The sequence below is a fragment of the Eptatretus burgeri genome, chromosome 5 (genome assembly GCF_056783735.1).
Source record: "Eptatretus burgeri isolate ZD-2024b chromosome 5, Ebu_testis_v1, whole genome shotgun sequence".
Taxonomy (NCBI): domain Eukaryota; kingdom Metazoa; phylum Chordata; class Myxini; order Myxiniformes; family Myxinidae; genus Eptatretus; species Eptatretus burgeri.
This window is the reverse complement of record NC_140965.1, coordinates 2,198,691-2,211,923: the sequence shown is the minus strand read 5'-3', so window position 1 is coordinate 2,211,923 and position 13,233 is coordinate 2,198,691. Positions and strand designations below refer to the sequence as shown.

Below are 13,233 nucleotides of genomic sequence, written 5' to 3'. Positions count from 1 at the left end.
GTACAAATCATGAATCAATCTGAAGGATAATATTCTTTCATTGTCTGTATAGTAAATTAAACAAAGTTGACAATAATTGATACGAAGTTGCATAATAAGTTTGCATAATAAGTGGACAATAATTGATACGAAGTTGCATAATAAGTTTGCATAATAAGTTGACAATAATTGATAACAAGTTGCACTAAAAGTTTGCATAATAAGTTCACAATTGGTAACACTGTTGCATCCACTGGTTGTTGAGTACTTGAGTCTCAAGTATTTTCTCTGTGTGAACTACCCTCTCCCACATATAGTGCTGAGAGAAAGTCTCGACTCCCTTTCAAAATTTTCACCTGTTGTTTTATAGCTTGGAACTAAATTGCATTTAATCAGACTTTTTCCACCTTTATTTCCACATCGTAACCCACACCTTCCAAGTGAAAAATAAATTATACAAATTTCAGAAAATTAATTAAAAATACAAAAATAGAATGTCTTGGTTGGACAAGTGTCTACACCCCCCCCCCTATAATAGCAATTGGAAATTAGCTCAGGTGTAACCAATCACTTTCAGAATCACACACCAAGTTAATTGGCCTCCACTGTGTTAAATTGCAGTGATGATGATTATTTCAGAATAAAATCAGCTGTTCCTGTGGGTTTCCTCAGCTGAGAGGTGCATTTCACAGCAAAGACTCAACCATGAACAAGGAGCTTTCAAAAGACCTCTGGGATAAAGTTGTGTAAAGGCACAGATCAGGAGATGGGTGCAAAAATATTTCAAAGGCCTTGAATATCCCTTGGAGCACAGTCAAGACAATCATGAAGAAGTGGAAGGCATATGGTACCACCAAGACCCTGCCTCGATTAGGCCATCCCTCCAAACTGGATGACCAATCAAGGAGGAGACTGATCAGAGGTGCCACCAAGAGGCCAATGCCAACATGGAAAGAGCTACAGGACTTTATGGCAAAGACTGGTCACTGTGTGCATGTGACAACAATATCCCAAGCACTCCACAAGTCTGGCCTGTACGGTAGGGTGGCGAGAAGGAAACCATGACTCAAAAATCCCACCTTGAGTCCCGTTTGAAATATGTAAAAAAACATTCTGGAGATTCTGAAGCCAGGTGGCAAAACGTTTTGTAGTCTGAGGAAACCAAGATGGAACTTTTTAGCCTAAATGCAAAATGTTATGTTTGGTGCAAACCCAACACAAGACAGCACCCAAAGAACAACATCCCTTCTGTGAAGCATGGTGGTGGCAGCATCATGTGATGGGGATGTTTTTGAGTACTTGTCAGGAGAGATGGGAAAATCTATGGAGCAAAATACAGAAAAATCCAAGAGGAAAACCTGCTGCCCTCTGCAAGAAAGCTGAAATTGGGACGGAAGTTCACCTTTCAACATGACAATGACCCGAAGCACACAGCCAAATCTACATTGGAGTGGCTTAGGAAGAAAAAGATAAATGTCCTTGCGTGGTCTAGTCAGAGCCCCGACCTGAATCCAATCAAAAATCTGTGGCATGACTTGAAGATTTTTGTCCATCAACGCTCCCCCATGCACTTGACTGAGCTTGAACAGTTTTTTTGCAGAAGAATGGGCAAATATTGAACAATCAAGGTGTACAAAATTTAGTAGAGACCTATCCCAACAGATTCACAGCTGTAATTGCTGTCAAAGGTGCTTCCACCATGCATTAACTCAGGAGGATGGACACTTATCCAACCAAGATATTCTAGTTTTGTATTTTACCTGAAATTTGTGGAATTTGTTTTTCACTTGGAAGTTGTGGGTTATGATGTGTAAATAAAGGTGGAAAATGTCTGATTTAATGCAATTTAATTTCAGGTTATAAGGCAGCAAAATGTGAAAATTTTGAAAGTGGAAGTAAACTTTTCATAGGCACTGTATATCTCACTTCCCTACCCCTCTCCACCACCACTGCCCCCCCCCCCCGGACGTGTCCAGGCAATGTTTATCTCTGGACGTGTCCAAGGCGTTGTTCATCTCTGGACCTATCTGGGGGGTGTTTGTATGCGGACGTGGTCGGATGGGGTTTATGTCCGGACAGGAGTTTGTCTGCGGACTTGTCCTGGCAGTGTTACGTGTCGACAGTTTGTCACCAGATGTGCCTGGGTGGTGTTTGTCTCCGGATGGTGTTTATCTCTGGGTAGTATTTATAGTGTGACCGATAAAAAAAGGATTTCAGACATTTTTTTTTTCCATGGCAGTCACTCAACCAACCTGTTCTGCCTCTCCGATCTGGACTGGATAGCATACAACTAACCCCCATCCGCCAATGAACGTAACGTCTAACAACCATGCTGAGGCTTAGAGTTCTTTATTCTTGACGTATGGTATGAGTTGTGGTAATCGCTGTAACAAAAACAAAAATAAAATGTTATAGTAAGTTGACACAGATATTACGGTGATCGTTATATATGTACAAGATGTATATTAAAATCACTGATCAGAGTAACAGTACAATAACAAATTAGAGTCACTAGAATAGACCGCAGAGCTTTGCATTTGTCGACACATCAAAGTTGGAAGTTCTTTCCTATAGGTTGTTGTTGTAACACAATTGTCGAAGTTCGTTGGTAAAACTAGAGCATCGAACTGTTTCATTCCAACAGAAAGTCACAGTACAAAATTCTGGTGTTGAATGATAAACAAAACGCATCACTCACACTGATGTTGGCCACAGTCTGGCACAAAACGCATTTTTCATCGCAGCGGGCAAAAAACCACATGGCAAGGCGACATTTTAACACAGCATCTCCTGGCTCACGGTAGGTGAAGCCACAGGGAAGCAACAACAATGAATATGCATGACTAGTCAACCGGCAGTGTGGCGGCACACTCCCCGCCTGACGTCTTTAAAGACGTCACACACAAACACAAATATATTAGAAAACAAACAATCAAAAATGGCATCACTGATCCGTTGGAACATATCACAAATGAACATGGCACATATTCATTAAACACCATAGGGAAGCAACACGACCAATTCACTAATAGGTCGTGTGTCACTTCCTGTTTGTCTTGCATCCACTTCCGTCGAACTTGGAGTGAGTGGACGTACTCGTGGCGCCATCTATGCCAGAACTCTTCTGCGAGGAGTTGAACTCTTTTCCACTGGATACCGTATATGTCTTTGATGTCCGCGTCGTAGAAAGGTTCAACAGGCGACCTCGTTTTCTGTGTTAATAGCATGTTGGGAGATAACACGAAAGGAGAATCTGGATCGGTAAACACGGGAACCAGTGGTCGGTTGTTCACAATGGCCATTACTTCCATCATGAATGTTGTCAGCACTTCGTGGGTTAGATCCTTCGAAGCAAACTGTGCCATCATAGATTCAAGAACACGTCTAACGACACCGATTAGCCGTTCCCAACTTCCCCCCATGTGTGAAGAATGGGGTGGATTAAACAGCCATTTCACACCACTGTTGTACAGGAATTATTTTACCGGGCCTTCCTCCACGTTAATGGCGTCAATGTGTAGAGGGTCTGTTGCGCCGAGAAAATTTGTTCCACGGTCTGACCTGTACTGTACCACTTTTCCGTGTATGGCTTGGAATCTCCTGAGAGCATTTATGAAAGAAGAAGAGGACATCTCTTCCACAATTTCAATATGTATGGCTCTGCTGGTTAAGCACGTAAACAGTATAGCCCAGCGCTTGCTACTGGCTGAACCACCTCATGTTTTTCTGGTCAGGACATTCCACGGGCTGAAGGCGTCGGTAGCTACATACGTGAAGGGCGGCGCGGGCGTCACGCGATCCACGGCGAAGTCTGACATCTTCTGCTGGAGTGGGCGTCCACGCAGCTTGCGGCATGTGACGCAGTGGTGAATGAGGGAAGTTAACAACCTTTTACAGCCCGTGATCCAAAAACCTGCTGCGCTTATTTTCTCCGAGGCATCGGAGAAAACGTGGACTTCTCTTTTGACAGTTTCGTTCGGGCTTGGGGCGTAGGTCCTGCGAACTTGTAACTGTTTTAAGTCACTCAGAGAATTTCTCCAATCATCCCATTCTTTTTCTTGGTGTGGAGACAATGGCTCATCCCAGACTACAGTCTCCGTCATGAGATCTCGGAGAAGTAATTTACCATGAACAATTATGGGGGCGACGAAGCCTAGGGGGTCGAACACACTGCTAATCGTAGACAAAACCCCCCTACGTGTGAATGGTTTTTCTTTGGTGTTGACTTCAAACGTGAAGACATCGTGCTGGAGGTCCCACACAAGGCCTAAGCTTCTCTGTTGCAGTAAGGTATCTTCGTCAAAGTTCAAGTTCTTGATGTTTTTCACATAATCCTTAGAAGGAAATGACTTGAGTACTTCTGGGCTATTTGACGACAATTTGTGGAGGCGGAGGTTACCGCCGTTCGCCAGAGCTTCTTGTGTGGCAGACAGAAGTTGTACCACTTGTTCCACAGATTGACATGACATCAATCCGTCATCAACATAAAAGCTGTGTAGTACAAAGTTTGTGACGTCATCATTAGGTTTTTCTTGTCCAGCGACGACAGCTTTCCGGAGACCGTACGTGGCCACAGCGGGAGACGGCCTATTCCCGAAGACATGCACTGTCATTCTATAGTCAATCAGCGGTTTCTCGGGATCATTATCTTGATACCACAAAAATCTGAGGTAATTGCGGTGTTCTTGTTTGACCAGGAAACCATAAAACATGGACTGAATGTCAGCTGAAATCGCCACTTCATCAGAGCGAAATTTTATCAAAACACCAAGTAAGTCATTGGTCAAATCTGGCCCTTTTAGCAACACGTCGTTGAGTGATACGCCGTTGTACTTGGAGGAGGAGTCGAATACGCCCCGTATCTGGTCAGGCTTATGTGGATGGTAAACCCCGAAAAGTGGTAGATACCAGCATTCCTCATCTTCTCGAAGGGGTGGAGCGATTTCTGCGTGGTTTCTATTGATAACCTGCTTCATAAACTCGACCATGTGTTGTTTCTTTTCTGATTTTTTTATGAGTCTGTGGTGCAAGGAACTAGCTCTTTTGATGGCTTCCGGTTTATTGTTAGGTAGCCGCTGCCTGTCTGCCTTAAACGGCAGCGGTGCCACCCAATTACCTTCAGGTGACCGATGCATCTCATCTTCCATTACTGAAATGAATTGTATGTCTTCAGTGGACAGGCCAGATTTGTTGTCATCTTTATTCACTTGGAAAATGTCTGAAAACTTGTCGTTTTTGCAGGTAACAATTTCTTCAACAAACAGCTTATTGTCACATGGTGGGAAAATTGACGGACGACCGTCCGGAAAAAAGTTAATTTTATTCACCACAGGAACACCTGTTTTGTGAACTTTGCCAATACAAGTTTCACCGATTATCGCCCAGCCAAGAGTTGTTTTCTGGGCGAATGGAGATCCTCTCGGGCCCGTCCGTTGTTCCAAAATATGATGCGCTTCTGGAATGTCACCGCCGATCAAAATTAATATCTCGGCGTCGCTGTCAATCTCGGGGATTTCTGCAGCAATATCAGACAGGTGGGCATGATGAATGGCGACATCGGGCGTGGCTATTTCGTGACGGGCATTTGGAATTTAATCGCACTCGATTAACATAGGAACTTGTATTTTGTGGTCACCATCTATGGACTCTATTGTGTAGCCATGTGCACGTTTCCCAACCATTTGCGCTGACCAGGAGCATGACGTAAGGTTGTAGGGAATATTTTCCCCCGATTCATCAAACGATTTGAAAAATCTTGATCTGGCGAGCGTGACGTTGCTCTGGTCGTCGAGGATTACGTAGGCATGGATATACTTGTTTGGATTGTCACTGTGGTAAACTTTGGTCAGAATTGTTTTACTGCATGATTTACCCGGGGACACATCACCACAAATTTGTGTGCATTTAGAGTTCGGAATGTTGACGGATAGCTCCCCACGGTTATCGGCGAACGCCTTATTGGCTGGCGTGGCGGGCTCTGTTGTGGTCACCGTGGGCTCTTTAAGGGGCTGCCGCTTGTCGTAATGCATTGCTGTAACATGCTTGTTGCCTTTACACACAGAACAGGATAAATTTACATTACATGTCTCTGCAACGTGGTTAGTTGAATCACAGCACCGGAAACATATCTTATTTTCCCGCAGAAAGTCCCTTCTTTCGACAAGTGACTTCAATTTGAACGCAAGACAGTCGCTGAGGTTATGTGCAGTATTGTGCAAAGGACAATTTGGCTGAATGTCTGTCTTCTTGGAGAAGAGGGTGCGATGTGCAGGAAGTTTGTTTACCTGTGACTGTCTATATGCACTCTGACTGCTGCTCTGTGTGACATTACTTTCATACGCAAAACTAGGATCATTGCGTACCTGACTGAGGTTCTTGATAAACTCAGCAAACACATGGAAAGGAGGAAACACCACATTATTTTCTTTTTTGTACCTGGACGCATGCATTGTCCATTTCTCCTGTATGTTGTAAGGCAGTTTATTGAGTATGGGGAGTACTCCTGATGAAGATTCAAAATAGCTGAAAAGAGTAGCGTACTTTTGATCTTCTTTGAGGGAGAGCACTTCATACAATGTATCTGACAGTTCATACAGTTGCTTGTTGTCATTGTTTGACACCCGCGGAAAAGGAAGCAAGTTTATGTTTTATTGAGGCTTCCACCATTTCCGGATTGCCAAATCGCTCCTCTAAGCGCTCCCATATTCGTTGAAGCGCAAGACATGGATTGCTGGCATTTGACATTTTTAAGCTGACGGCGTGTTTCTTTGATAGTGGACATAATCGCTGAATCAGGTCAATCTCTTCATTAACACTGGCACCAATATCGTTCACAACGCTGCGAAAGTCTGCCTTCCACACTGCATATGTTTCTGGTGTGTCGTTAAATGTACACAAGTGTGTTAACAGCAAATCTCTTTTCAGCAGTTATTGTGAAAAGTCAGTGTTCATAGGCATTGTATTATTTGCTGTGTATACCGGCACAAATGAAGGCACATTCGGGTCTAATGTCACACGAGGGTTGGAACTGTGATGTAAATGTCTGTTATTCATGGGAACAGATGTGGCGTTAATAGCTCGGTTATTTAAATCAGGAAAGAAGGGGTGATCAGGGTGTCTGATTGTTGCTTGGTATAAATTACTGGCAATATTGGGCGTAAGAGCCGGTGGTTGCAAATTTTGCATATTGTCAGTAGCGATAAAGTCAGCAGTTGGTAACACTGGTGGATAACTGTGATCTTCCACATACTATTCTGTGCGCTTTGCTAATGTCTCCTGAGGTAGGTTGATATCGGGCGGGCCATTTCCACCCTCAAGTTCGCTAATACATTGTTCAATGGCTCGTAACTCTGCCTCAGTCTCGGCGACTTGTTTTTCAGATTGTAGTAGGGTTAAATCAGCCTCCATTGTTGCTTGAATTCGTGCTGATTCTGCGGCGGCCAAGGCTTGCTTTTTGCGTAGTTCAGCTGCTTGTCTCTCGTACTGCAGGCCAGCTTTCGCAGCACCGGCTTTAGCACGTTTTTGTGCTAAAATAGAACTAATGTTTGACAGTTCTGAAGTTTTTTTAACCAGCCTGAGATGATCGTACTGATCGGTTACTTCTGGGTGACTTCTCTGACATGTTGATTGTCTGGACGATGGCGTCGAGTGATACTGCGGAAACTGTGTTTGGTTATGGACTGGATTCCCCTGAGCCGGCGGACCGACGTTTCTCGCTTGCCTGGACTGTGCTTGGCCAAGTCGATTACTGTTCTGCCTCTTGGGTCTGGACCGGATAGCATACAGCTAACCCCCATCCGCCAATGAACGTAACGTCTAACAACCATGCTGAGGCTTAGAGTTCTTTATTCTTGACGTATGGTGTGAGTTATGGTAATCGCTGTAACAAAAACAAAAATAGAATGTTATGGTAAGCTGACACAGATATTATGGTGATCGTTATACATGTACAAGATGTATATTAAAATCACTGATCAGAGTAACGGTACAATAACAAATTAGAGTCACTAGAATAGACCGCAGAGCTTTACATTTGTCGACACACCAAAGTTGCAAGTTCTTTCCTATAGGTTGTTGTTGTAACACAATTGTCGAAGTTCGTCGGTAAAACTAGAGCATCGAACTGTTTCATGCCGACATAAAGTCACAGTACAAAATTGTGGTGTTGAACGATAAAAAAAACGCATCACTCACAATGTTGTTGGCCACAGTCTGGCACAAAACGCATTTTTCATCGCAGCGGGCAAAAAACCACATGGCAAGGCGACATTTTTAACACAGCGTCTCCTGGCTCACAGTAGGCGAAGCCACAGGGAAGCAACAACAATGAATGTGCATGACTAGTCAACCGGCACAGTGTGGCGGCACACAACCCATCAATGCAACATCACTAATCAGATTTTACTTGCTGGCGGATTTAATGTTTTACTTGCTGGAGGACATAATTACAATTCCCATCACACATTCTATTATATGATAATACATTAAATCATGCACATCTAACCTTAAATATAAAATGTCCACCAACAAACACGACCATCCTACTCAACTCTGGATCAAACTGTTGTTCAAATAGTCAAACAGTTGTTTATAAACATTTTTACCTCCTTTCTCATCTCAGAGCAACCACTGAAATGTGTTTAAATGGTTCCCACATATATATTTTTTAATTATAATAATGTATTGACTACCAAAACTCATAAAATTCTTATTCCCATATGAAAATATCTCTGTTTATTATTCACCTTGCAAAATGGTCTGCAGCTTTGAATATGTTCAGTCGATAGACAAGTCGGTTCTGGAGGCGTATTCTTGCAGCACTTTGATGTCTTTGTGAGTGAGAAGTTATCACAACACTTTCCTGCTTTTGCTCCATCATTTCTCCCACAACAAGAGTTCTAGGGAAAATAAAAATTGATTATTTTTGTTGAGTCTGATCACCGCCATAACCCAGGGTACAGGATCGTTGGGACTGATGGTGGGAGAGAGGGGGGTGAGAAGGGTAGGAGTATCATAACATATTCTGTGCTTGAGGTCCAAGACCTCTGAGAATGGCCAAACAATCCTGCAAGAAATTGCGAACAGACAGCACTTGCCTATCTTGACAAGTCTAATTGTGGGAATACCTATTACAATTTAATTGTCACCAAAGGTCATTCAAATGCATTCCAAAACTGGCAGTTTGTCAGAGCACTTGCAGAGGCAAGAAGGCAGGGCTACGAACAAATAAAAAGGTTTATTTAAGCAAGACTGCAGGGAAGACAAGATACCGATTATATATATATGTATGTATGTATGTATGTATGTATGTATGTATGTATGTATGTATGTATGCATGTATGTATGTATGTATGCATGTATGTATGTATGTATGTATGTATGCATGTATGTATGTATATATATATATATATATATATATATATATATATATATATATATATATATATATATATATATATATATATATATATTGTGTTCTTTCGGCTGCTCCCGTTAGGGGTCGCCACAGTGGATCATCCATTATGATCCGCATACTGATTTGGCACAGGTTTTACGCTGGATGCCCTTCCTGACGCAACCCTGGTCGCCTCTTACGACACAGGGATAAGGATTGGGTTTCGCCATGATTCCGGGCTGCCCTACACCCTCTCATAGCGCAGCCCAGAGCAGAGCTCCCGTCCTCAAGCGATCCTCCAACCCAAGCCTCCGAGTAGCCGGATTACAGGTGCATGCCACTATGCCCGGTATTATATATATATATATATATATATATATATATATATATATATATATATATATATATATATATATATATATATATATAGTTGCGGGGCCGGGTATCGGCGACGAGCACGACCACCAAATCGAGCAGCAGTCGGCTCCACCGATCACCCGGAATGTATAGGTCATCACCCCGGATAACTCCGGAGCCGACGGGTCCCTTATCAGACCGAAGTTCGCCAATATTTCGATGGCGTGAGGGAGTCAGATAAATGTCCTTGCATGGTCCATGAGGTAGTCAGATACCTCATGTGTGTGAGGGTTAGGGTTAGGGTTCGCTTGGTTGTGGTGTTAGTTGTTAGGGTTAGTCAGATACCTAACAGCTTGGTCCACTTGTCTGACTCCAATTTACCTAAGTGCTCATGCCGTCCAACTACCGGGGAAATTCACCCTCGACGATGCTCGTACGGAATGAAACGCTAGCATACTCGAACCGTGTGCGACACGAGCGAACTGTCACCGAGCTTTTGTTGGTCCAAATATCCCTTTACAGCGGCAACAGCCTGGCTAATTCTCCAACACGCAGCATGTTAAACCAATAAAAAGGACGAGGACGAACCGATACATTTAACACATGGGTTTATTTATAATAGGTGGGGAAGGAGGGAAGCACGTAAGAAGCAGAGTTATCACGACTAATAGAAATGAAATGCAAATAATGTACAAGGCACTTGACAGTTGCTACTTAAAGACGGGCGCGCGCGCACGCACGCACGCACGCACGCACGCACGCACGCACGCACGCACGCACGCACACACACACACACACGTGGACCCCAATTGACTTTATTAAAGTCTTCCAGCTCGAGGGAGGGGAGCTGGAGACCAGAGCCTGAACTTGGACCTGCCCACCTCGTGTGGTCTTCGACGATCCGGCTCGACGGGTCTCGAACCCGCAACACGATGCCACTCCAAGCACCAGGGACGGAGGAAAAGTGTCGGACGCCAGGTGAACGAGACGAGAGACGACCTGAGCACTGCAAAGCTGACCAGACCAGAGAAGTCGATCTCCAGCACCTCGAACCCGATCACTGCCAAGCCGACCAGACCAGAGGAGTCGATCTCTGGTACCTCGAACCCGATCACTGCGAAGCCGACCAGACCAGACGAGTCGATCTCCGGCACCTCGAACCCCGATCACTGCCAAGCCGACCAGACCAGACAAGTCGATCTCCGGCACCTCGAACCCGATCACTGCCCAGCCGACCAGACGAGTCGATCTCCGGCACCTCAAAGCTGATCACTGCCAAGCCGAGCAGACCAGACGAGTCGATCTCCGGCACATCGAACCCGATCACTGCCAAGCCGAACAGACCAGATGAGTCTATCTCCGGCACCTCGAACCCGATCACTGCCAAGCCGACCAGACCAGACGAGTCGATCTCCGGCACCTCAAACCCGATCGCCCAACGCTGACCTGACGTTCACCCTCTTTCCACAGCCCTGGCATTTCTTATATGGCATTTCTCCTGCGGGAGGGAGTGTCATGGGAAGGATCACCGTCTGAGACGTCTCACCTTCCATTGGTCCGGGGTTCGTGAGAAAGTCGATGTCTGTGGTGTTTCACACCTCCCACTGGTCGAGGGGAACATTCCATCTCTCTGGGGCGGAGTCGGAGCTCTGGTGGCCGAGGAAACAACACCCATGTACATGCTGACACGCACGTGTTTAATGGTGCCGATGGATGATGGTGGGACGAGAAACGAAGGAGGATGTTGTTGTTGTCGTAATTGATGTAACAAAAGGTCTGACTAATAAAGTAATTCACAGTACACGTACAATTATTCACCCATTAAACAAAGGACGGGACCCGAACTGAAAACACGTACTTACTGATACAACTGATCTAAAGGACCTGTATGTTGAGTGGGATAGGTTTCCAAATCCGCAACAATATATATATATATATATATATATATATATATATATATATATATATATATATATATATATATATTGTGGTGTAGCGTGGTGTAGTGTGGTGTAGCGTGGTGTAGCGGGCCTGCGGGGGCAGGGCATGATGTGGAGGAGTGGTCGGCGTGATCACGTGCGTGCAAGGGATATAGGAGTGCGCACCGCCTGAGGCGTTGTAGTGGTTGCTGTAGTCGCTGTGGCTTGTAGAGTGCATTGAGTACGTAATAAAGGGGAGTTACGGGCAACGTACGCTCACGCTCCCGCTCGTGCAACAAAGCCGGGTTGGACTGTTTCCCCCGCTCGTGTCTGCCTTCGAAGCACCACTATCACGACACTACAGTTTGGCGACGAGGCTGTTCGGATCGGCGTGTGCAGGGTAGTTGGGTTCGGATCGGCAGCGAGTAACTCAGCGCACCCCGCCAGGTTCGAGGTTCCGGAGGAGCGCATCGCGAAGAGCGTATCGCAGGTTCGCACGCCGCGCGCACAGGCTCCGGAGCCAGGAGGCTCGCCAGCACGGGCATCTCACCAGCATGGCAGAAGGTCAGGGCACGGCGCACGGACGTGTGCCCGTCTTCGTGGGAGATGACTTCGAATTGTTTTCTGAACAATTGGGCTGCTATTTCCACGCAAATGATGTGGATGATGAAGGCAAACGCAAGTCGATCTTGCTCGCCTCGCTGTCAATGGAGCACTACCGGCTGCTGAGTGATTTGGTAGCTCCAGATAAGCCCAGTGATGACGAGCTATCGTTTCAGGATATCGTGGAGCAGATGAAGACCCACTTGGCGCCAGAGAAGTCATTGCAGCTCGCTCGGTACCAGTTCGATCACCTCGCGAAGGGTGCGGAGGAGCGCGTTGCAGATTTCGTGGCACGGGTGAAGCATTCGGCCGTGGCTTGCAAGTTTACGGCAGACGAGCGTCCGGCGCGACTCAGAGATCGTTTTATTTCAGGTCTGCGAGACGCGAAGATGGTGGCAGCCATTCTGCTGGTGAGCGACGTTACATTCGACTCAGCGGTCGGGACTGCGTCGGCTGTCGAACAGACGCTCACGGATGTCCGTGCCATCGCCGGCCAGGACGTAATGAGTAGCTCCAGCTGGGGCATGTCGGCTGATTCCGGGGTCCACGCGATGACCCAGGTGCCCCAGGTCGCGCGCGCATCTGGCGGTGCGGGCCGGGGGCGCGTGCCGCAGCGCGGCCGCACCGGGAGCGAGGTGGATTTCCAGGGGTGCTGGGGGTGTGGTGGTCCGCACCTGCGAAGAGTGTGCCCGTATAAGAACACCGTGTGTTTGCATTGTCACAAGGTGGGACATTTGAAGCGTGTGTGTCGGATGGCGGGGGCCTCTGTTGGAGTCTTGGATGGCGAGGTGCGGGAGGACCCCAGTGACCTGGGGAGCGGCCTGCAGCTGGGGCATAGCGATGCCGGTGGGCCGGAGCAGGAGATGCAACCAATATTGAGTCTGTTTTCGATTGGTCCGGAGGTGACAAGACCAATCGCGGCGGAAGTCGAGGTGAATGGCGAGCCGACCGTGTTTTACGTTGACACCGGGGCTGCAGTGT

At 46.1% G+C, this 13,233-nt stretch overlaps 1 protein-coding gene across 7 annotated transcripts in view; it reads right to left on the bottom strand.

The window, feature by feature from the left end:
* LOC147025699 (xanthine dehydrogenase/oxidase-like) overlaps positions 1-13,233 on the bottom strand; it is a 359,829-nt gene that overhangs the window by 238,905 nt on the left and 107,691 nt on the right. For 6 of the 7 annotated variants that reach the window (XM_085880375.1, XM_085880376.1, XM_085880374.1 and 3 more), the window contains one exon: positions 8,724-8,876. In XM_085880375.1, the coding sequence (XP_085736501.1) occupies positions 8,724-8,876 (153 nt within the window). Of the gene's footprint in view, positions 1-2,231; positions 2,346-8,723; positions 8,877-13,233 lie in introns of those variants that run through there. The other variant, XM_085880381.1, reaches the window with a different exon arrangement.